Source organism: Astyanax mexicanus, chromosome 15, assembly GCF_023375975.1.
Source record: "Astyanax mexicanus isolate ESR-SI-001 chromosome 15, AstMex3_surface, whole genome shotgun sequence".
Classification (NCBI taxonomy): domain Eukaryota; kingdom Metazoa; phylum Chordata; class Actinopteri; order Characiformes; family Acestrorhamphidae; genus Astyanax; species Astyanax mexicanus.
Window position 1 is genome coordinate 3,710,460 of NC_064422.1, and position 25,805 is coordinate 3,736,264.

A 25,805-nucleotide genomic window follows, 5' to 3' on the forward strand; every position below is an offset into this window, starting at 1 on the left:
AGAACCGATTCGTTTACAAGTCGGACATCGCCAGTCTCGAGTCCTACCGGTGTAACAGCGGCGGGCCGGATTTGGTTTATTGTGTTTTTTGTCGTTTTCGGTAAATCTAAAGGCCGAGGACAGCTCGCGCATACACGGTAAGGGTGTTGCAGAGGGAGCGGTGTTGGAGCGGTCCGGGGTCAGGCTGTTACAGCGGGTAAAACCGCGCGGAGGGAGCAGTGTAGCTAGCTTAGCATGCTATGGCGCTGTAGCGGAGTGAGTAGCGGGGTAAAGGGCTGATGAGGCGGGAACGGGGTTGGAGAGCCTCCGCTTACTATCATCAAAACTGTTTAGTCGATACGGAGAGTTTAGCGCGTTTAAACATCGGTCTGGCTCTGTAGCTACAGAACCTGTACCGACACAGGGCGGGGGACGGTAGGGAATGGCTGAAGGTTTATGCGGAGGGGAGTGTGGGGGTCCGGTGTTCTGTTGAGTTATGCTACACATCTATATATGTGTCTTGTCGGTACTGCGCATGCGCTGACCCACATTTTTTATGTTCTCTTGTGTTTTTCAAGATAATTCTTTTGGGGAATTATATTGGGTACACAACCTATGCTTACTGTCATTATTAGCTTGAATGTTACAGAAGTGCTAATTGTAATAATAATAACATAATAATTATTATTATAATCCCATCTATTACCTTAATTATCTTACATTTACCCTGATACAGTAATTTAGGCTATCACAATAACTCCTTTACCTGCACTTCTGCCGGGAGCATGCTCTAATATGGTGATTTTTGTATGTTTACCTTTTAAATATACACAGGGTAGCACGGTTTAACAAGGTAGCACAACTCGGCAGAACACCGGGTGGATGAGGAGGAGCGTGAGGGTCTTCAGGAGGAATCGTTAGGTTACTGAGGCTGTTAATTAAACAGTATAGCTGATCTGAGAATATTAATGAGATGTATCTGGTGTTTTGTGGGCTTGTGTCGGTCTGATCTCGGTTCTGTTTGTCCCTCTCCCGCAGGTCTGAGTCCGGCTCTGCACCGCACCGTGCCCGGCCGCTCAGGCTCATCTCACCGCCCCGCCTGTGTGGAACTCTCCCCCCGCTTGCCCATGTTAAAGGCGCAGAGCGGCCCCGGTGGCCCTGGCGGCCGAAGACCGGCTAACGGCGCTCCCGGCCCCTCCGTGCCCGGTTCTGCCAACAGGACACCAGCCGGCAGGTAAGTGAGGGCGGGGCGGTAATGCAGTCAGGAAAGACCGCGGATTCACCCGCGCTGGACAGGCCTACCGGTGCACCGCGGGGTGGGCGGGGTTGCACCTAAACTCGAGGCCAATGGGAACGCTCGAGCTTTGATTGGCGCATTAGTCGGCCAATCAATATGCTTGAATGAGGTATACGCAACCAATCTGCAAACTCAGCAGAAAGGTCGATGCTCTGAGTGACTGCTTTTTTAAACCAATGAAAAGCTGTTCTGAGCTTCTGAGGGGGCGGGGCTTATTTTGGTTGTTATGTTTGATTAATATGTTTTAATCGGCTCGCGACTGAACGTGATTTTAGTGATGCATCATGTGTTTTCGTAGAATTGTTACTACTACTGTTCATCGGTTTAAAAATTACAGCAGTTTGTTGGGTCCAAAATGATAAAACATATTTTATATATATATATATATAAAATATGTTTTATCATTTTGGACCCAACAAACTGCTGTAATTTTTAAACCGATGAACAGTAGTAGTAACAATACATATATAGATATGTATGTGTATATATATATGTGTGTGTGTATATATATATATATATATATATATATATATATATATATATATATATATATATATATATATATATATAATATATATATATATATATATATATATATATATATATATATATATATATATAATATGTGTTTTAAAAAGTGAACACGTTAATGTTTCCAGATTAATTGTGTGCATTAATGTTGACCGCAGTATTTCTAACTGATACATGAGCCATCATAGTGAAAATAATATTAATACATTTAAAATAATTCTGAAAAGTATAATGGATGGAGTAATTTAGAGTACCGTTGTTCAGCTTTATTGATCTTCTTTTATTGTTATTAATTTGTGTGAACGTCTGTTAAGTCTTTCTGTTATTAGAATTAACCAAGCTGTTTTGTGTTTTAGATTAGATTAGTCTGAAATTATTTTCTAAACTTCTGCATTTGTTTTTCTGACAGAAATCGTACTGTGAAGCCTCCTCTCCACACTTCTCAAGTAAGTCCATCTCATATGACCTTTTCTGTCATGTTTTTAAACCTCCTGAGTTTTAAGGTTAAATTAAAATAAAAGGAGAAGGGTAAAGAGAGGAATTGTGTGCACTGTTAAGAAATAAAGTTTGATGTAAAACAAAATTAAGGTATGAAATATTTCTAAAGCATAAAAATATGCTTGGATATACAAACTCACAGGCCACTGTGTGTGTTTTGGTACATTTTAGGTTTTGTAGTATTAGTCTTACATTCCCAACTACAGTGAAGTTTGGGTAACTTATTAACTTAAATAAAGTTCTAAGTTACATACTCTTAGAAAAATAATGAAATATGGACACAAAATTCACAATGCATTACTTTATGATTATGTTGTTTATTCTCTCATTTAAAAGTTTTCCCTTGTTTCTAATTTTGCATCTTGCTCTTCTCTGTTTAGCAGGTGTTTGAAGGGATCTACAACAATGCTCGCATGACCCACTTCCTCACGGCCGTTGTGGTGAGTAAGGCTAGAAACAAACTTGCTGTTTGGCCATGCGTTCCTGTAGATGACCGGCTGGTTTGTGAGCATAACTTTGCATACTTGCATGTGTACTATGCGTGTTACTGGACGCTTTCACTAGAAGGCAGCTAATTACTAACTAGTTTTGACTATGTAGTATAGTGTAGGATAGATAAATTAAAGTTGAGCATACTCAAATATCCATCACAAGTACTCAGAACTGGTGGGAGACTTTTTTATTAAAGTATTAGCAATGTAGAAACATAGTAATGTAAATCAATGTTCTTATTATATATGAAGGGAAAATGGTTGTATGTTAATAATTTGTATACTAACTTGCCAAACCAGCACGATTATTTTAGTATATAATATATTATACCTATAAGTATTAATGTGTATGCAAATGGGTCAAAGCCCTCGACAGCTCCGGTCCCACTAAGTGGGAATGGTGCAGCCCACTAACTCTGGCTGAAGTTTTTGGTAAAGCTACTTTTAATAAGCTTTTTTCCTGTTTTTCTCCATCTGTAGGGCTCCACGTGTGACGTCCGAGTGAAGAACGGCACTCTGTACGAGGGCATCTTCAAGACTCTCAGCTCACGGGTCAGTTCTAATGTGACCCGTCTCGCACAGATGATAACACAAACATTGTTTTACTTGTTGTGAGGCACGTTGAGTGATGATTTCCCTTTTAGTTTATGACATTGGACACAAAATCCCCAGCCACACCAGCTGTTTGATAAGATTGGGCACCTCAATGCACCTCTTCTTTAAGAACTGTCTATAATTTAGTTGCATTTAATTGGACCTTCCAATTGATACTGATAAAAAAAAAAATCACTACAGTCGATACTTTATATAACTAATACTGTAATTACCGGTATGATATTATTTGGAATTTGACAATAGGAATATGAAAACCTGTAATGTACACTAAAAATGATTGAACTCATGTGTTTCAATCACTTCCCTGGCCACAAGTGTATAAAACTAATCACCTAGTCATGCAGACTTCTGTTAACGTTAGTGAAAAAATAGGTGGATTTTAGGAGCTCAGTGAATTCCAGCGTGGTACTGTGATTGGATGCAGCGCCTGTACAAAAAGTCCAGTCGTAAAATATTCTCACTACTAAATATTCGAAAGCGACTGTGACCAATAGCACCTAAGGAAGTTGGTGCACAGAGTTCACCAACTTTATGCAGAGTCACTACATCACTACACACCTCCAAACTTCATGTAGCTTCAGAGTTCATCACTACACACCTCCAAACTTCATGTAGCTTCAGAGTTCATCACTACACACCTCCAGCGGATACTTTCAGCAGTATAGTGTATGAGTCATGTTGTCATATCTGGTAATCCGGCCTCAAATACAATTAAATACATTTTTGTGGATTTCTCTTTTTATCTGAAACTACACATGCAATACTCGTATCTCAAATAAATTCTAGAGTAGGGCTGGAGTGGTGCGTTTTCAAATTTAAAAACTGATTTGCATTGGAACGAGGGCGATGCTCAAACCATAGTAACTGCGTCCACCAATGTATTAAGTAAAGTGTAGAAGTATGTGGTTGGGAACGCAGCTACAAACACACCTACAGGCATCTAAAGCATTGGAGTATTTCAGACAGAGGCCAACAGTGTGGTGGTGTGATAGCTTTGGTTTGGTGTAAAAGTGTAAATAACTGCTATGCCCAACAGTGAGTATTCCAAACATGATCTTAATAATGAAACAATTACAACTTACATTTATTTTAAGTTTAAGTATGAAAAAACAGAGGGTACCTGTTAACACTGCAGTAAATGTGTTGCAGAATAAAGGTCTGACATGCATACTGTGCAATATAAATAAATATTAAGAGAACAAAAGTTTCATTATTGTGGTTATATATATTTTTTTAAAGCACACAGATGCGCACACAAACTTCCTTTAAATAAGTGATAAATGTAACTTGATTAATCGACTATTGATTATTGACTATTTGAAAAAATATAAATTCACTAATCCAAAAAAGACAACTGGAAGAAAAAAAAAACAATTGTAAGTTGCAGTCCAGATCATTCTATTTATAAATTTCACTCCCACAACAGCATTAATATTCATTTAATCTTAATTAATACAGCACAAACATCAGGTCCTCAGGTGTTTATTAGATACACTGATGGACTTTTCCTGCTGTCTGTCTCTCTGCAGTGTGAACTGGCGGTGGACGCCGTTCATAAGCGTGGTGAAGAGGATGGATCTCCAGCTCTTCCCAGGAGAGAAGAGATTACAGACATCATGATCTTTAGCCCTGCAGACGTCGTCACCATGACCTGCCGGGACGTGGACCTCAACTATGCCACCAAAGGTGAGCTGGGGGCAACATAGACAAAAGGATGGACCCGAGGGTGTCTGTGTGTTCTTTAAAAATGCTAAAAAGTGAAAACTGTGTTTCAGAATGTTGTTCTGCTTTGTAGTGATGGGACTGATTCAAATTGTTTTTAGTTTAGTAGTAATTTTAACATAAGATTTTTTTTTCATATTAATATTAAGATTCATTTAAATTATTTAACATTACTATTATTATTGGTGTTGTGCTAAAGGTCACCTCATGAGGCTGAAATAGAATACACAGTACATCTTTTTATCTGAGCAAAAATATGTACAAATGAACTAAATTAATATGCATTTACAATTACTTTATTATTATAGATTATTCCTGGAGCGTAATCGCACCAACAGGCTGTGGAATCCAAAATTTCCACTTAAGACAGAAACATGATTTATAAAAGCGAGCTGCTACTTTGTAATCTGTTTAGTCTGTGGATTTCTTTTGAAGTTCATTGTATTTCTGGAAAGCATGTTGTCTAGAAGGATTGACTCTTATTGCCATTTTATTTTAATTTTTTTTTTATCCGTTAGTGGGCACCAAGGTTAGCATTTTGGGAAATCCCATTTATGTTTATGCTACTTCACTTGCCCAGATCTCTATTGATTTGCTAATGAACTTGTAGCAAATTGATTGCCTCTTTTTTCTACAGGGCTGTAAACAGAAGCCATGATAAGCGTTACAAAAAGTCCCATTCAAATTTCAACCAGGGTCTGGTCTTCTTATTAATAATGTCTCTGACATTGTTTTGGTTCCTTAGTTTTTACTAAATAGTACCCAGTTAATCATAGCAGGATGAAGTCCTCTAAGTTTAGTGGGTCAGTATGTCTTTATTTGAAGCTCTTTTGCTGAATAGGTTTTCTGTTTGTGTTTCCAACAGACACTTTCACCGATGTGGCGATCAGCTCTACCCGGGTGAACGGAGAGCACAAAGAAAAAGTGCTGCAGAGATGGGATGCTGGCGATAGCAACGGAGAAAGCTATGACCTGGAGACAGATGCAGTGAGTTTATTATTAATATTATCATTATTGTTGTTATTTTTCTTATATACACAGGCATGCTGTATGTTTACTGATGCACATTCATTCATTATTTTCATGTCAATTGCATTGCAGTCCAATGGCTGGGATGCAAACGAGATGTTCCGCTTTAATGAAGAAACCTACGGCGTCAAGTCCACCTATGACTCAAGCCTGTCCATGTACACGTAAGTGTGTGTGTGTGTGTTTGTGATATCAGCTTAACACAAACCAGTAGTAATTCGTTATTTGTTCATGATTAGCAGATCATGCTTGATATGTTTTTTCTGCTTATTACTAAACATGCATCTTCCTGATCTCTGATCAATAAACAGGAAAAACGTGTTTTTCAAGCCACATAATTGTGCCGAGCTTGTATAAAGTAGCAGTGGTTCCTGTGCATATACTGTTTATATGGATATCTGAATCATATTGCATTGACAGAAATTAAGAAATACAATGGGATGTATAAATTCTGCTCATATCATTCAGCACTACCTATTAGTTTAGTCTTATCCTTTATATATTTCACATCAGACTAAATTCATACACCAGTCAACATAACATGTAAAACTAGCTCCATATTAAATTATAGAGATCAGCCATTAAAATAATATCACCTCCTCGTCCTACACTACTGGTTTTAATATTACTCTAATCATATTTAATTTTACTTGCGTTTCCTTTTGGTTTCTTATGGTTGCGCTAATTGGGACGACCTCCCTGATTTCAGATGTTTTATGCAGTTCAATTGCCACAGCGGTCATTAGTTCCAATAAAATGCGAGATGGATTTTAAAATGTATTTATTTATTTATTTCTCACTTGCAGGACTCCTCTAGAGCGGAGCGGTTCAGAAGGGTATAAGCAGCGCGAGGCCCGAGCAGCACGTCTTGCAAATGAGATCGAGGCCAGTGTTCAGTATCGACACCGGGTGGCGCTGGAGAATGATGATGGGAGGAGTGAGGAGGAGAAGTACAGCGCAGTGCTGCGAGATGGAGGGGAGAGAGAGAGCCCTCGAGAAAGAGAGAGGGGACGGGACAGTCCCAGCAACGTCAACAGGTACGATCAACCGAAAATAACATTTTTAGAACTGAAAAAATATGGAGTTGTGTTTAAAAAGAATAATCATAATAAGTACTAATTGACTGCAAGCATGTCAAATGGCTACCCCAGCTTGATTTCAAAGCACTAGAGAAAGCTCCCTGCTTCCTAAACACGACACTCACACATGTTGCCAGTTTGAGGACACTGAACCTACACAAATGAGCAAAACAAGACGAGTTCAAAAAGATGAACAATATACTGAATAAGTTTTCAAGCTTTTAGTTGTTTTCACATTATACATCTAGCTGACAAGTCTGTCAACCTGGTTAGCTAGCACTGATGGCTTCAGTGAAATCCGAGACCCCCCGGCAAGTTAACTTGCTCTTAAATTACACACTCTGGAACTGCTATTAAAAATGTTCAGATAATGCTCAGTTTAACAGATAGCACAACGTAGACAACGCCAAAAGATACTTTCGGAAATATCAGTGTGTGATATCAACATGCTTGTGCTTAAACCTTTTTAGCATTTGTACATTTCGCTTTAATCACTCTCCCTCTCTCTTTTGCTCTCTCTCTTTTTTCCCCTTACATTCAGGGAAGGGAAGTATATCCCTCTTCCGCAGAGAGTGAGGGATATGGGTGGTCCAGGTGGTGGTGGGCGCGATCGCGGAGGGCGTGTCAGTGGAGGTTTTGCTTCCAGTAGACCCACACCTGCCGGGTCCGGCCCCCGGCCCGCAGTACCCTCACCAGGACCGCAGTCCTCTCCCTCAGAGCGCAGCAGCCCCATGAGCAACAGAACGGGCTTCTCCCCAAACACCCACACCAACGCACCCTCACCACGACCCAGTGACAGCTCCACCTTGGGCTCACCCAGCAGCCCAACAGCACCCGTCACTCACCCACACCCATCTGTTCCGCACTCGCACTCCCTACCGCACGGCCTCTCTGACGCAGCAGCAAGACCTGTTAATGGGGGTGAGTTGAATGTGCTGTGTGCCACTGACACGCCCAGTCTGTACTTAATGTAAGTTTCATTAAATAATTGACCTGGCTTTTACTTGAGCACACTAGCCAGTGTTCAGACCTGCAAGATAACACCTCACAACTTATACAAGTGTGGGTGTTCCAAACCGTACCCTGAAGTAACACACCATGATCAATTTACATACTGCTGTCCCATAATTTGTGGCATGCCATTAAACAAGACAGGTAAAAAAAAAAGTATCTCACTAGGCCAAAACTAAAACTAACTGCACAGGACAAATTACAATAGTACAAAAAAAGTATGTATTATTTTATAAATGTATATATTTTTTCCTTTTTGTGTAGTATCTTCCAGAACGTCTCCCAAGGCTCAGCGCCCCCTACAGACCAACAGATCAGCTCGGACCTCCACCACCCACCTTCCCACTACAGGTACAATCTACCAGCTTCCCTATAGTATTCTGTAAAACTCACACAAGTAAAATCTATACTTCCTAGTATTTGCTTATTTAGGTATATTTCATCCTTGTGATATATTGAGTGTCACAGTATCGTGATATCCACATAGTGATCATTAAAATGATAAAGTATATCACAATATCCATATTCTTTCCATCCGTATAATTAACACTATAGATAGAAGCGTTGTAGAAGGGTTGTAGAAACTTGTAAAAACTATTGAAAATGATGAAGATATCAGATATCTAGGTGTCTAGGTACTGAGAGTCGCTAGCTAATAATAAAATGAATTATTGATTGTTTTCCCTGTTTTAAATCCTTTAATCCCCTGTCTTTTTCTACTCTCTCCAGCCTCTCGCTCTCCTAAATCAGATCCTGCAGCTGATTCCTCCAGTCCTGGGGTTTCTTATGTCGATGCTATGCCCCTTTCCATGGCCAAGCAGATGTCTTCAGGCCCAGCCCCTCTGTTCCCAGTCGATGGTGAGTATTAACTACATTGGGTTTAAATAGACATAAAATGTATATTTAAGTTAGTGTTACAGACATCATCTCTAACCCCCTAATTTCTCTCTCTGTTTCTCTCTCTATCTCTCCCCTTCTATCATCTTTCACTCCCCTCTTTTACTCTCTTGCCCCTTATGCAGTGAATGAGATCCTGAGTGCAGCAGGAAAGGATAAACCTCTGGAAAGCCCTTTGTGCATAGAAGAAGCCAAGACTAAAGGTGAGTGTGGGTGAGATGAGCCAATCCAAATTTTTTCAGTTCCTATTCCAATACAAATTACAATTCAAAACATGTATATTTCTTTTAAATACCGTATTTTTCGGACTATAAGGCGCACTTAAAAACTTTTAATTTTCACTAAAATTGACAGTGCGTCTTATAATACGGTGCGCCTTTTGTATGGATTTTACCCGTCAGGTTGTAAGGAGCAGTAAACACACACTCGGTGCAGCGTTATAGAGAGTTTCAGTGCTATACAGAGTCCAGAGCCGTGCAGCTCCGAGGCTGGAGCAGCAATAGCATTAGCTAGCTTATTCACTGTTCAGAGATCAGTATTATCTAAATTATCTAAAGTAAACACACACTCCGTGCAGAGCCGTGCAGCTCCGTGGCTGGAGCAGATATAGCATTAGCTAGATGCTAAGCTAGCTAGCTTTTTCACTGTTCAGAGATCAGTATTATCTAAATTTAGTACTTTTAATACTGCTGGAGCAGTATTATTAGAGTTAGATGCTAATCGCTAAGCGTTCACCGTTCAGAGGTGAGTTATCAGCCTGTAAGTCTGTGCTGCTTTGCCTGGCTAGCATTAGCTAGATGCTAAGCGCTAACTCTCTCAGAGGTGAGTTTTATCAGCCTGTAATCTGCTTGTTTACCGTGTTAAAACAAGCTACGGGGGACGAATCGCTAGCTAATATCTCACTGTCTTACCAGAACACGCAGGATTACTCAGTGTAACGCTGTCGTTTAAGTTTGGGTTAACTTTACTAGTTTAGGGGACTAGCTAGCGTGCTAGCGGATAGCTATGCTAACGCTGGTGCAGCAAGCCTTAGTGGGCATCTGGAAATCTAAGCTTACTGTAAATAAACTGAAGCACGTTACTCACCCAAATAAACAGTTTTCAGGAGAGGAATCTGTGTAGATTAATATCCAGCACTCGTTTGACTTTGAAATAGCTAGATTTGTATACTGAGACGCTCCACCGGCAAGACACCCCCCACCCCCCATGGCGCCACCCCTGTTCACTTTGATATAGGCACCCTTTCTAGTGTCACTTAACGCGCCTTATAATGCGATGCGCCCTATGTATGGAAAAATACCAGAAAATAGGCGTTCTTTGATAGTGCGTCTTATAATACGGTGCGCCTTATAGTCCGAAAAATACGGTAATTTGTTTGATTTAACATTTAATTATATTTTTTATATTAACCCTATTATTGTTGATGTTGTTCTTAAGGTCACATCATGAGGTTAAAATAGGCCACACAGCATGTCTTATTGGAGTACATGAATACACTGAATTTAAATGCATTCCAAATAAATGTATTTATAACAGGTTATACCTGGACTGTAAATACACACTCTTAAATCCAAAATGTTTCACTAAAGAAAGTAACTGTTCATTGTGTGAAATATAAAGTGAGCTACCTCTCTTTATGCTTTAGGTTTTCTGCTGAATTTTAGCTTTTTACTAGACAGCATTAATGAGTGGTTCTTTCTACCTCTCAGCATTACTTACACTATACCTGTTGCTCTTAACATATAAAAGCAAATCTTTTTTTAGAAACTCTTTTGCTCTTCTGAATTTCTACACTAAAAACAGTAGCTGGTTATTTGTGTCTGGGGCTGCTGTGGGTTCTTGGTAAGCTGTGGATTAGGGCTGCTCGATATAACGTAATGTGCGCATGCGCGATAGTCACATCGTGGGACGTGTGATGTTACTTAAAGTAATGAAATGGAGCAAGTCATGTTGCAGTGTTGAAGAAATAGGTGGTGTATCTCGTGTTGGTGTTGCAGAAGGTTTATGGGCGAGCGCAAACTGGTCTTGGATCAGATCGCTCTATCTCTACATTTGTGTGCTTGCATGTGTTTTGTGATTTCATGAGCAGCTTTCTGAATTTTCTTCTTGTTTAATTATTTTTTTTGGCAGCACCTTCAGCACAGCAGCGCTCACAGATTGAGGAGCTTCGGAAATTTGGCAAGGAATTCAGGGTGAGACCCTTTACTTCACATTTCAGTAGTGCCTCCTTTACACACCTCTGATTGGGGCTGATCCAGGCATATTTTAATGGATTGGGAAGGTACTATTTTATTCCCAAATTCAATTCCAGAGCCTTTGTTTAAACAAGGCTTTGATGGAGGGACAAAATAACTAAAGAAAAGAAGTCCCCCTTCTCTTTAAAAGCTGTACCAAGGAAACTCTTAAGTGTCTTACTTGTTTTCACTCTTTTACACTTTCTCTCCCCACAGCTGCAGCCCAGCCACACTTCTTCCAGTTCTACATCAGCTGGTTTGACCCACCCTGGATCTGTGAAACCTGCTTCACAGTCACCGAGTCCAGCGGCTGAACCCAAAGCCAGCCTGTCCCCCAACATCACCCCCAGTCTGTCCCCTAACATCACTCAAAATCTGACACCCAGCCCTCAGCCCCAGCCCCCTGCCCTGGTGTCCCCAGCAGAGGACCCTTCTAAAGAGGGCGCTATCCCACTAGTGCCACCCATGGGAGGCCTTCCAATTTCTGAAAGGCAGTCTGCAGGGACGCCCCAGCCAGCCAGGACCCCAGGAGCAGAGGTGGCTAGAACAGAGGCAGCAGTGGAGGGCGTGACTGAGTGAGTGTGTTGGGTTATATTAAATATATTTTATAGTTTATATATGTACAGTTAGGTCCATAAATATTTGGACAGTGACCATTTTTATATTTTTGAATCTGCATGCCACTGCACTGGATTTTAAATGTAACAAATTAAATGCAATTGGATGTCTATAAATCACTAGATTTCATTTGTTGATGTTTTTGGGTCTTTCTGCCTTTAAGTTCCGTTGTAAAAGTAAAATGCTGCTCGATCGGGTTTGGATCTGGTGATATATCTTGGCCACTGCAGAATATTTAACTTCTTTACCTTGGGTTGCTTTTACAGTATGTTTAGGGTCACCTTTACTGCCATCCTAACACTTCTGCTTTCTTTTTTAATGGATTTTTTTCTTTTTTTCTGGTTACTGAAGGTCTGTTTCACTTTCACTGAGAGCTCCTTTAGCTGCACGTAGCGGATTTACAGCAACAGCTTCCAAATGCAAATGCATTGCCTGGAATCACCTTAAGAACTTTTTACCTGCTTAACTGATGATGGACTAATGAGTGAATAGCCAATTAAGTCCATAAAATAGATTTTGAGATAATTTGTCTAATTAGTTTTGTGCCCCTGAAATGAGGAGACTTTCTAGAACAATTGTTGTCATTCCTAAATTATCTCATTTGTTTTGTTTTAAATCCAGTGTTGTGGCCTGCAGAGCCCAAATCATTAAGATTGTGTCACTGTCCAAATATTTATGGACCTAACTATATATAATAGGGACATACATCATTTTTACAATGTATAGTATTGCTTCAATCGTTCTGCATAGATACATGGCATTAAATATGTATATTCTTATTAAGACATAGGCGCTGTAAACTCCCCAACAATCGCCCCCAAATAGACTAAAGTTACTGCTTTATTGCTCCACATGGTGGCACTTTAATAAAATAAACAGGGTGAATTAGTTGTTAAATTCTGTAAAACTGACACTAATAAAGCTATAATTCCTGGTGTTTGCTTATTTAGGAGTGTTTTATCCTCATCAGTTACACCTACACTGTGAAGTATCGTAGAGAATTCTCTTTCCATGTTTTAAGTATCGCAGAATCACAGTAATAATATTTTTTGCATTAATGTTGTACTCTATTATGTAATCTTATTGTTTAAAATGTACCTTTTTCCATTTTCCAGTCAAGTAAAGAAGTCCACTTTGAACCCCAATGCGAAGGAGTTCAACCCTAACAAACCACCACTGGCACTGGTACGTAAAGCATGGGTGAGAAATGTGAGCACACAGTAAGACCTACGTGTGTGAGTTAAGTCTCACAATATTCCTTAATATTATATCTTTATCTCTCTGTCTCTCTCTCTCTTTCTCTCTCTCTCTCTCTCTCTCTCTCTCATACTCTCATACTCTCATACTCTCTCTCTCTCTCTCTCTCTCACTCTCATACTCTCATACTCTCTCTCTCTCTCTCTCTCTCTCTCTCTCTCTCTCTCTCTCTCTCTCTGTCTCTCTCATACTCTCATACTGTCTCTCTCTCAGTCGAAACCCTCCACCGCCCCCACTCCTCCTCGCCCGAATCCACCGAGCCAGTCTGTGGTCCTGCAACATCCACCAGGACAAAACACCATCTATAACGCTCCGTACCTGAGCTACGTCTCTCAGATACACTCAGTACAGGTAACGGCACCTTCTCAGACACACACTTAATCTTCTTTGGTTCAGGAGTTTAATCCTACATAGTTCTGTTGAAATCTGCTGAAACATGATTTCTTAATTACTATCTGAATTTCAAAGCCCTTCCTAAGTTAATGTTACTGCAGCATTATAATTAAAATACCAGTACCCTTAAACATTTCTTAAAAATGATAATGTCTTAAATGTTGCCTATAGGCTTTCTTAAGTGAAATCATCATAAACTCATAAGTTCTCATATTTTACTTATGCCAGATGCACACTACACGAGTTGTTGAGTCTTCAGTCATTGTGCTGTTCACACTACACAACTAGATGTGGTGTTATTCATTTGTTCAGACTTTCATACTAAATGAGACTGATCAGCGACACGTGGTCAAAAATTACACAATTTCTTAAAATTGAATTTCATTGAAATATGTACTTATGTCCTCAACAAAGAACTATATAAAATGTTTTAGAACCACAGACATTATTTTCTATCGTATTGAACTCCAGTTATAAGCCTTTTAAACATGCTCTACCTGTATCTCCAGAATCAGCTCGCCAACCAATCAGCTCACAGTAGCAGTAATGCTAGTGCTTTACAGTGTAAAATTTGATTTCTTTAGATAAGCTGAAATATACAGGCATGCTTTCTTAGTGTTTTTTTGTAGAATATATTATTCTACTTTCTAAAATGAAAGACATTCAGAACAAGTAGTTAATTATTTTTAATTTAAAGTTTTTAGCTTTTAGTTCAATTCAAACCTATTAATAGAGGACTCACTTCCCGTTTACTCATATAACAGGGGGAATGGTAGCATGGTCAGATTCTCTATAAACAGCTCTGGTGTGTTTTGGACCCGTGGTTCTGTTTCTATGATCTCATTGGCTGTATGTAGCCGCTGCTCCTGACTTGTAGTCGCAGACTGAGTCAGATATTAAACATGTTGAATATTTGCTGGGGGTCTGCGACTCGTCGGTGATCAGTCAGAGACGGCTTGGCGAGCGTCTTTCAGTAGATCACACTACACGACAGCGTGAGCACTGAGTGATCTCCGATTTCCCTCCAAGCAGAGTTTTTGTTGCCGATCAAAGAAAAACTGTCGGTGACTAAAAAACTGGCCCAGAATCGTGTAGTGTGAACCAGGCGTAAGTGCCTGAAGTTTCAGAACAGTCTATTCCCTTTTTATTATATAAATTATATATAAGGGGCCCAATCTCACGGTAACAGTTTTTAGAGTTGACTGAAGGTGATTCTGTACTCGTGTTTTCGAAAGTTTTTGATAATCCTCTAGACCAATCTGTCAAACTCCAACACATGAAGGGCCATGTTAAAAAAATCTAAACACATGGGCAGTTTGGGTGATTCTCTTCTGTGAAAAGTAGATTTATTGTTCAACAAACATTTTCTTTAATTTATCATTTGTCATGGTTACAGTAAACTTTATCTCAGCAGACCTGCCAACATGTACGCATTGCACTGAGATATTAGAATACAGTAAAACTGTTCTATCCTGCCAGGCCTAAACCACACCACACTACAACCAAACATACAGGGAAAATAGCAGCATTTAATTCCAGCATTTGTACTCTATTAACGTCTTTTAAGGTTGGCAGGTCTGCCTCAGCAGAACTTGGTTACTGCAAATAAATTCCAGAAAACCTTCCCTAAAGTTTATGTTTAAGGGAAGAACTTAAGGGACTGGAACTGGGTGCTCCCCGGTTTGTAGTATTTCTGTGTTTGATGTTGTTCTCTCTGTGTCTGGATTAGGCCCCACAGATGTACCAGTACGCCATGTCTGCAGTCAACCAGGGCAAATACCGACCCTCTAAAGGTATGGACACTCAGACTGCTGGCCCTCTTCTCCCAAAGTAGTGCGCAAGACCACACTTAATGCACTTTTAACTGGATACTATTTGGGCTAAGTATATAATTCACAATTCAACATGTTTCTTCAGTGCTAGCAAGCACCTATTTTTGAAATATTAGGAACATTAGGCAATAACCTTGACATAATGTGGGCAACCAGCATAATACATTGAAAAGCAACTTAATGAATTATTATTCTTACAGAGATGAGACCCACATAGGTTTTCACAGGATCTAGTTTTTTTTTTAATTTAACTTCAGTGTAAAACCAAAACCAATGAGGATAATTAAATAGTAAATAGTACAGTTGTTACCTGTTTGTCATACAATTTATTGCATTAATTTGAACAAGACAGTATGTTGACTTTGTTTTAAAATGGTGGGTTTTATGCCAGAAACAAGGAATTAAAGGTTAAAAGGAAAGGTTTATTTAAATGTGCGTCATTTTGTTGTAATGCTAAATTTATAAGATGCATAAACTAGATTTAAAATCATGGTAGTATTGTTTATCGCAGTAATTTATCAGTTTGTTAATTGAAGATCTATCACTACTTGCTTGTCACACAAATATGTATCAGTTAGAAGTAGGATAAAATATCAGTATCACAATGTAAAGTTTTGTTTTATTTTGCGATACGTCAAATGGGTAGGGTAAACCTGCTGTAAAAATATGGTCACGAAATTGAATTGAATTAAAATTAAAACTAACACCAATAAATCAATAATCCATAATTCCTGGTGTTTTCTTATTAAGAAGTATTTTATCCTCTTCAGTAACACGCATGCTGTGATGTATGGTAGAGAATTGTCTTGTGATATTATGAGTATTGCAGAATCACAGTATTGTAATATCATTGTTATCGTAAGTAATGTGTTTTGATAATATCATATCGTGAGTTGTCCTGTGATTCACACCCCTAATGTTAATTGTATTGACACTGTGTGCAGGTTCTGTTGTTACCCATCCTCCCCGGTCGGACCACGGCTCCTCAGCTCCTCCTGTGCTTCACGCGGCTCCATCTGCAGCTGGAGCTTCACTGGTGCCCTCACCATATCCACAGTCCTACCTGCAGTACAACCCTCAGCAGTACAGCCAGCAGCAGGTCATACAGGCCATGAGTCCATACGGACAGGTACCATTACCCTTCCAGGCAAACTTCTGGACTGTACTTCTGACAAACTTCTACTAGTGTTTACTTACAACAGATAGCGCTCTGGAATCTTCATAAAGTTTTAAGAGTTTAGAAATCAATATTTGGTGTAATATCCCAGGGTTCCCGCGGGTTCTTAAAAAGCCTTAAAATGTCTTAAATTAAAATTTTGATTTTTAAGGTCTTAAATTGTCTTAAATTTACTGTAAATTTGCTGTAGGTATTGCATTTTTAGATGGTGCATTTAATGCCAGTGGGAAAACACATACTAACATTAGTGGCGAGTTACCAGGGATAGAACTAATGTTAGCGGAGAGCTAGCTAACATTAGCGGTGAGCTAGCTAACCTTACTGGGAAGAGCACTAAGGTTAGCGTAGAGCTAGCTAACATTAGCGTAGAGCTAACTAACGTTAACGGAGAGAGAACTTAGATTAGTGGAGTTAACATTAGCGGCAAGCTAGCTAACATACTAATGTTAGCGGTGAGCTAACGAACATGCTAACATGTTTTGCATCACAATAGAACAAAATTAAAAAAGAAAACTGATGAGAAATAGGAAACGTTAAGTTTTATTTTTCAATACAATAATTTAGTTTTCTACTTGACTATATTTGGGTCTTAAATTATATTTATTGTCTTAAAAAGTCTTAAAAATCATTAAATTTGACTTTCAAAATGGAGCAAGAACCCTGTATCCCTGGTTTTTAATCACAGTTTTCATGCATCTTGGCATCATGTTCTCCTCCACCAGTCTTACACACTGCTTTTAGATAACTTTATGCCACTCCTGGTGCAAAAATTCAAGCAGTTCAGCTTGATTTGATGGCTTGTGATCATCCATCTTCCTCTTGATTATATTCCAAAGGTTTTTCAGTTGAAGTGGTCTTTTATTATTTTTTTTTCCAGAGCTGTATGTATCAAAGCATTCTAGGCATGTGCTGCTATATTTCTGTTGTTTAATCATATATTTTAATATGTTTCTCTCTTTTTCACATTTTCTCTGTAGCCTATGTATTCTGTGCTGCAGAGTGGTGCCCGTATGTTGGGGCAGAGTGGGGGTCACCCTCAAACTCTTGGACCACCCACAGGTCCGCAGTTTCCTGGGCAGAGTGAAGGCCCTCAAGGACCACAGCAAGGATTATATGGTGAGAGGTGTACACAAAGACACGTAATAAATAAACACAAAGCCATGCTTAATGTTACATGCATATGCCACAGCAGGAGCAATAAAAGAGTAAAACGCAAACACTAGCCAGAAAGCAGCTGAGCAAACTTACAGCACCATGCCAAATCTCTCGGCTTGCAGTGTGGGTGTCTGAGGCGAATTCAAATTAAGCATTAAGCAATCATAGATTTTTTAATTTTTTTATAACCAACCTCACTTTAATCTAGAGTTCTGTAATTTTGTAATAATTCTGTAATAAATTTAAATTCCACCATTTTCAGCTTCTCTTCTGTGGATAAAAGGCGTCTGCTCTGTGTGTGTGACGCTCGTATGTGTGCGGATTCGTTAGAATAAAGTTCAACACAACCCAGCATGCACTGCAGCATTCGGTGGCTCTCCCCACTGAAATGAATAGATTGTATCTTTATTATTTGTATAAGAATAGACATTTTTTGGGTCTGTGATGTCGTAAGAACAGCAGTGAATGCAGCATAAAACACAGTTGGGTGTGAATTAGCGGTTATAAATTAGATGTATTACATTAATTCCAGTGATTATGAACATTATTTTTAAACTACAGGTTTATGTAGTTTAGTTGCTTATTTGCTTATTATGCTGTGGGGCTGTAATTGAGAAGGGGCTGCCTGTAGACCACCCGTGTGATAGTGACGTAGTGAGTAGTCTCATTATTGTTGGATTTAATCAGTTCAGTTTAAGTGCTGAAAGTTTTAATAACCCCAGCAACTTTTTCAGACATTCTTATAATTCAGTCTCCTGCATCTCACTGCTGCTACAGGCAAATCTGCTCAACTGCAACAATTACACATCGCATATGAAGCATGACTGGGTAATTAAAAATAGCGCTAAAAGTGTGGAATGTGATGTCTTGTTTTCCCAGGCGTCTTTCTTTCCAAATGTTTTGTCTCTCCATCGTGTGGGAGCTTTGTTTGCGTCTGGTTTTCAGCCTCGGGCGACTGTAGAATCACTGTTTCTGAGCACAGAGGCGTTTAGAGAGTTTACAGCTTTATTACAGCCTTCAGGGTGTCGTTCTGTAACATGATTCAATTGGATTTTAGTGTCTTATTTTGTGACAGCAGCTCACGAAGCTGTCACACTTTTTTTTGTATTGATTTTTCAACTAAAACCTCTCACACACCCATCCCACACACACACACACATTTTGCAGTTATAAAGCCATCAAAAACAACATGCACTTGGAATTACTTGAGACAAAAATATCAGATTTGAACCTCGTTCACTGTTACTGTATTAATGCAGTCCATTTAAAATAAAACATATTAAATTCTGTTAAAGCGACCTAAAAAGGGACCAAGTGAAACTGACCACATTCATTTTTAAATTAACACTGAAATGGAATTGTGATTGGGTCTTTCTCTGGTCCTCTTCAGTATTTATGACTGGGTTCCACTGAATAATAGTTTCACACTGCAGAGTCTAAAAACATTCTTTATTTAGTTTCTGAGAACTCTCCTCAGTGCTGCTGACAGGACAGTAGTGCCCACTAATGGTGCCTTGGGGACACCAGGTGGTGCTCAAAAGAATACTGTGCTTCAAACACAGACTCTGGATCAGGATTTAAGTACTTAATACCTATTCATTAAACTATTCATTATTTGTAATCAAAACTTGCATTAATCCATGTAACTAGTATTGTACTACATATTCATATCTTTCACTCTTATTTTTCAGCTGCTCAGTCATTCGCTCATCATTCAGGATCTGTTCATCCTCAGCCATCGAGCACACCCACCGGCAACCAACCACCACCTCAGCACACAGCCCCCAGCCCTGGACAGGTAAACACATACCGGCTGATCTCGTACAGATAACTGAAAATATACATATACTTACATATTAAAGCATATAGAGTTTAATAAGGGTGTGTGCTTATGTATAATAATATATAATACACAAAATATTGTGTAAAAAAATGTGATATTAGTGATATAGGACCTTTTTTATGCTTGCAGTTTATATGCATACACAAAATATTCTGCACTTTAGTATGCTGGTAGATTTTTCTACATTACATTAGTTGTAGTTGTAGTTACAAAACTAATTATTTTGTAACATTTATTGTTTTATAAAAATTAAACTCTTGGTAAGTCACTGTTGATATTTATGTTTCAGCTGAATGTTTGAAGCTGTTACACTCACAGTACCAGTCAAAAGTTTAAATACACCCTAAATTAAGTATTTGTTTCATTATTGTAAAATGTTCTGCATTTTAGATTTAATACTAAATTACTAAATCCAAGCTATAAAGAAAAGGGTAAGGAATTATTTGGTAAACAAAAACACACCAGGATATATTTTATATTTAATAGTAATAGTACTTAATAGTAGCACCTCTTGCTTAGATGACAGCTTTGCACATTTTGGCATTTTCTTATTCACGCTTATGAGGTAGAGTCACCTGGAATTGCTTTCAGTTAACAGCTGTGCTGCACTCATCAAGAGTTAACTACATGAATTTCTTGTCTCTTAATGTGTTTGAGAGCATCAGGTGTAAAGTTATGAAGAGGTAGAGTTACAGGTATACAGTGAATAGTGAATATTTGAGTAATGTTTAGCTTAACTAAGTAAAGAAAAAAATTACTTTAAGAAATGAAGGTCAGTCAATCTAAAAAATGTAAAGATGCAGTCACAAAGACCATCAAAAACGCTATGATGAAACTGGCTCTCACCAGGACCACGCCAGAAAAGGAGGACCAATAGTTACCCCTATTGCACAGGAGAGTTACCATCCTCAGCAAGTTAACAGCACCCAAGATAAGAGCACCTAAATGCTTGAGAGTATTTAGTTTGTTTAACAATGTTAAGTTACTACATGATTCTTTATTTGTTCCTGTCTGAATGACCCTTATATTCATTTACAATGTAGAAAACAAAATAGTATGTGATACATTGAAAGTGTGTCCAAACTTTTGACTGGAACTGTACATAAAATAAAACTGACATTTGTTGGAGTAGTATGTATGTATATATCTACTTGAAACTAATAACTAATAAAATAACTATTTTCTTTTTTATTTCTCAAAGAATATTGATATATTGGGAAAAAAATAAGCTAAATAAGCTGTCCCTAGAGTAATGAATCCTCATGCCTGGTATTAACCAGTAAAAATTCTGATATATTTTTTAAGATTTTTCTAAATAAGTAACGGGCATTGTAGAATGTGATGCTGAAAATATTATTATTATTATTATTATTATTATTATTACAGTATTAGTAATGATACATTTGTTTATGCTTTTTTTCCCTTAGACTCCTCAGTCTGGTCCTCAGTCTTTGTATCACTCAGCTCCCACCCCGCCGAACCTGCCCCCGGGTCACTCCTCTCCCCAGGCCTCTTACTCTCTGCAGGGTTACGGACTGCATGGTCACCAGCCCCTCACACACACCTACCCCACACTGGGGCAGCTTGCACAGGTATGACTTGCTCTCAATGAGCACCTCAAGCTTTTCTGACCTGAAGTTATGTACGCTATATTACCCAAAGTGTTCACTCACCCATCCTAATCATTAAATTCTGGTGTTACAATCACTTTCATGGCCACAGGTGTATAAAAGCAGCACTTGGCCATAGGGTTGCAACGGTATGAGATTTTCACGGTATGATAACCGTCTCAGAAAATACCGCGGTATCACGGTTATCACGGTATCACAGTTTGTTACATATATTATTAAACTGACCCTTAAAGAAATTACAACAAAGTTTTTTTTGTTCAATTAACTATTTATTGTAGAAACCTGGAACAATTATAATTTTAATGTCTCCTTTAAAAAAAATAAGCTGTACACCATCAGGTGAAGGAAACCAGTTTTTTCCACTACTCTTAAGGGCATTAAGGGTGTATATATATATATATATATATATATATATATATATATATATATATATATATATAATGTGTGTATGTATATATATATATATGTATATATATATATATATATGTGTATGTATATATATGTATGTGTATATATATATGTATATATATATATATATACACACACACACACACACACACACACACACGTTACACACATTACATGTACTCTAAGAAGTAAAGATCCTGTATTTAAAATAATCAGTTTAATTATTTAAGTTTAATTTATTTAATATCTGATAAACTGAGCCTGGGTCAGTGTCTGATCTGATTTACTGCCGAGTTGGTATATAAGCAGATACTGCAGAAAGAGGGGATTTATTTCTGACATGATCCTCACAATAGAGATTTCTATTTTAATGCTTTCACACCGAGTCTGGTTTTAACATATGAAAAACAGGCACGTCAGAATTAGAAAATGAACGCATGTAAATGAATGGCGTCTTTCACATCCAGTCCGGCGAGCACCTTTACACGGACACGTGAATCCGTCGTAGCACGCACTTCACGCCTGTACCTGCGTGCCCAAATTTCGGATAACTCAGCGCTTTTGCGGGAGCTTACCGCATGGGTTGTGCACGAATACAAAGAAGTTTTATTTATGTTCAGATTAAAATTATAAACTAAACACATACTTTGCGCTGCACAGCGGGGTGGTGTTCTCGGAGATGGGAGAACAGGTTTGATGTATTTCCTCCTTTACCTTATTACAAATCGGATAACCATCTTCGGGTGCGTTCGGCGGGTATCCGAAATAGTCCCACACTGCTGATTCTGAGTTTCTCCTCTGGCTTGCGTTTTACCGGTAATAAGCAAACACACACGGTATGATAACCGTGCATTTTAATACCATGGTATACCGTGAAACCGGTTACCGCTGCAACCCTACTTGGGCATGCAGACTGCTTTTATACTAACATTAGTGAAAGAATGGATCACTCTCAGGAGCTCAGTAACTCCAGCGTGGTACTGAGAGAGGCTGAGTAGCATAGTGTGCATAGTGTGTCAACTTTCTTCAGAGTCAATCACTACAGATATACAAACTTTATGTAGCTTCAGATTAGCTTAAGAACATGTGTAGAGTGTAGAGAGCTTCATGGAATAGTTTTTTATGACTGAGCAGCTTCATCCAAGCCTCTCATCACCAAACTCATATCACATCATATGCAGTGCTGTACTGCACGCCACCACTGGAGTCTAGAGCAGAGGAGACGTGTTATCTGGTGATGAGATCACCTTGATAGACGAGTCTGGGTTATGGTGGTTGCCTGGAAAAAGGTTCTTGTCTGACTGCATTGTGCCAAGTGTAAAGTTTGGTGGAGGGGGGAGGGGGGGGGGGGGGGTAATTTTATGGGGCTTGGTCTCTTAATTAGGAACTATTAAAGCTTTACCATACCGAGAAATTTTGGAGTAGGCAAGCTCTATTAAGACATGGATGAGCAAGTTTGGTGTGAAATAACCAAAGAAGATCCTTTCCAGAAGAGCTGAATCTGTTATAGCTGTAGAGGGTGGGCCAACATCATATTAAACCCTATGGATTAACAATGGGATGTGACTCAAGTTCATACGTGTGCACAAAGTTTTAAATAGAACTATTTTAATGTAGAAAGGGTTAATTAATAAATGCCTTTTTTTTTTTTTTTTTTTAGTAAATTATGATCAAGCCTCATTTAATGAATTCAGATTTTTACTTAAATTGGATTTTGGCTTAAATCTTGACTGTTCACATTCATAATTTAAAGTGACATGTCTGAAATATCCTGAAATAGAAAGGCATTGTTCATAAATGTACAAGTGTTGCAAAGGTTGTGCCAAATTCGTATATATGCGTGCACCCGAATCACGCTGCAATACACTATTGAGCTGTAACATATCATACATTTTGTAATAAGTTAATGTGTGTGTTTGTTTCAGGCTCATGTTCCAGGCCCCATGTCTGCTCCCCATCACTCAGGCAATCACGGCCCTCCACAGGTCGTCATGCTGCATGCCCCACCTCCTCAGGCCGGCCCTGGCTCCGCCCCACAGCATCCGCAACACGGCCCCCAGCAGGGACCCGCGCAGCACTTCGCATATATAGGACATCCTTCAGGTAGGATATATGAATGCATACAAACAAGCTGCAGTTATTTACCCTGTGTAAATAAACCAATAAACCAATTATTATAAAAAACTTTAGCTTCTAAAGGCCTAATTTTATTTTATAACCCTGACCAAACCTTGTATTAAATTGGTACATGTTAATTAGAAATGAGCAGTTTTTTGTAAGGGGAAATAGTTGTGTAAAATACTTAATACAATATACTGAACTGAATATTAAAATATTATTGAACTTTGACTGTTTGTGTGGTTTACCTTCTGTGAAACACTGTTACCACCATTTAGCCAATGAAACATACCTTTAAGAGGAACAAGTCAGAGGATGGGAACCTGATTTCTGATTGGTAGTCTGGTGGTCACTACTGCGTGTCACTGTTTATTTGCAGAAAGTGGATTAGAGCTGAACTTTATTGGAACTGACGTATTGTAAGTCTCAGAATGTGTTTAATAATAAATAGTTATAAAATAGTTATAAAAGGGGCTAAAGCACTGCCACTACGATCAAGAGATCGCCGGATCGAATCCTGTTCATGTAGTTTGTCGTTGGCTATCGGAGCCCTGAGAGAGCACAATTGGTCTTGCTCTCTCTGGATGGGTAGATGGTGCTCTTTCCCCTTATCACTTCAAAGGGTGATGTCGATCAGCACAAGGCGTCTGTGAGCTGATGTATCAGAACCGAGTTGCCGCACTTTCCACCGAACGAGCTGTGATTCAACTCGGCAATGCTGCATCAGCAGCAGTTTGAAAAAAGGCGGGGTCTGACTTCACATGTATCGGAGAAGGCATGCGCTAGTCTTCACCCTCCTGGTGTGTTGGGGCATCACTAGTGATGGGGAGAGTCCTAATGAGAGGGTTGGGTAATTGGCCGTGTTATTTGGGGAGAAAATGGGATAAAAATGAGAAATAAATAAAATGAAAAAAGAGTTATAGGCTTTCTCACTGAATATTTACTGCATTTGTTTAAGATTCTTCTTGAACATTTGTTCATCAAATAATTTTGTGTTTGTTTTTCTCTGCAGCTGTACAGGTTCAGCCTCATCCTTCACAGCAGATTCCATTCCACCCTCCAGGAAACTGATAATACTTTAAAAACTGAAACTCTGAATCCCTGCTCCGCCTCCAGACCGTCGAGGAGACACGGACATCGAGGGAAAGGGAACGGGTAACTGGGGGGGAACAAAGCCAGAACAGAATTCCCCCTTTTCTCTTTTTTCCTTCTCTTTCACAAAGGACTGCCCTGTACGGCAACAGAGAAAAACAGAAGGACAAGGAAGAAACGCGAGGCTGAAGTCCCTCCTCTACATCTGCAGATTTTTGTTTTGTTTTGTTTTTGGAGACCCTCCAGCATCATCAGATTTTATAAAAGAATCCACATTTTAAATAAGAAGACGCTAATGCAGCCAGAATCAGTTTTAGGTGCACAGTACCTTAGAGATCTTCTGGACTTAGTTTCTGGAGTGACAAAGTGTATAAAACTATAAAATAAAGAGAATTCAGGACTTGGTGTTGGAAGGGTGGGGCGGAAAAACAGATGCATTGATTGGGGGATTAAAAACTTTTTACCCCTGCCCTGTAACTACCTGTATACTCTCCTTTTCCACCTCATCCCTCCTTACCTAGGGAAAACAATAAAACATGGAAAACAGTAAGAACAAAAAAGCAAAAAACCCAACAATGACCCAAAAAAAAATAAAAGTTTTAAACTTCATATTGTTTTATGCATTTTTATCCTGTTTCTATTTAGTGTGTGATTTACTCTAGAGCTTCCAAAGCTTCCTGGCCGGGACCCACCTGTAGAGGCAGCGTTTCTCTCATGACCTCCTAAAATATCTCTGGAGCTGACGTCATATAAACTCTTCAGGGTTTGTCCAGTTTTTACCTGATATACTGTATTTTCACCAAACAACATGTAGTAGAACTTTGTACAGTCTGAGGTCTTTTAAACTACATTTGCAAGAGACACACCACAATATATAGCACAAAAGAAAGTTATTTTA

The 25,805-nt window shown here is 38.9% G+C and overlaps 1 protein-coding gene across 2 annotated transcripts; it reads left to right on the forward strand.

Annotated features, from left to right (window-relative positions):
- Nucleotides 1-25,516, forward strand: LOC103039539 (ataxin-2-like protein). Of its 2 annotated transcripts, none has more exons than XM_022669372.2 (24): nucleotides 1-137; nucleotides 1,018-1,213; nucleotides 2,217-2,253; nucleotides 2,686-2,745; nucleotides 3,277-3,348; nucleotides 4,941-5,097; nucleotides 5,999-6,120; nucleotides 6,235-6,326; nucleotides 6,969-7,199; nucleotides 7,783-8,162; nucleotides 8,517-8,603; nucleotides 8,982-9,110; nucleotides 9,275-9,352; nucleotides 11,280-11,341; nucleotides 11,600-11,958; nucleotides 13,117-13,186; nucleotides 13,472-13,609; nucleotides 15,381-15,444; nucleotides 16,428-16,612; nucleotides 17,638-17,776; nucleotides 19,507-19,613; nucleotides 21,086-21,250; nucleotides 23,623-23,800; nucleotides 24,828-25,516. In XM_022669372.2, the coding sequence occupies exons 2-24, from the start codon at nucleotides 1,107-1,109 to the stop codon at nucleotides 24,884-24,886; spliced, it is 3,078 nt and encodes a 1,025-aa protein (XP_022525093.2). In that variant the 5' UTR covers nucleotides 1-137; nucleotides 1,018-1,106; the 3' UTR covers nucleotides 24,887-25,516. The 2 variants fall into 2 exon arrangements, with proteins under 2 accessions (XP_022525093.2, XP_022525095.2); XM_022669374.2 differs by having other exon boundaries at nucleotides 2,689-2,745.
- Nucleotides 25,517-25,805: the final 289 nt, after the last annotated feature.

What these genes read in the sequence shown, in the direction of transcription:
- LOC103039539 (XM_022669372.2), top strand. Translation starts at nt 1,107, where the DNA reads ATGTTAAAGGCGCAGAGCGGCCCCGGTGGCCCTGGCGGCCGAAGACCG. An exon ending in CCCTCTGTTCCCAGTCGATG is followed by an intron (nt 9,111 to 9,274) that starts GTGAGTATTAAC and finishes CCCCTTATGCAG; the next exon opens with TGAATGAGATCCTGAGTGCA. An exon ending in ACAAACCACCACTGGCACTG is followed by an intron (nt 13,187 to 13,471) that starts GTACGTAAAGCA and finishes TCTCTCTCTCAG; the next exon opens with TCGAAACCCTCCACCGCCCC.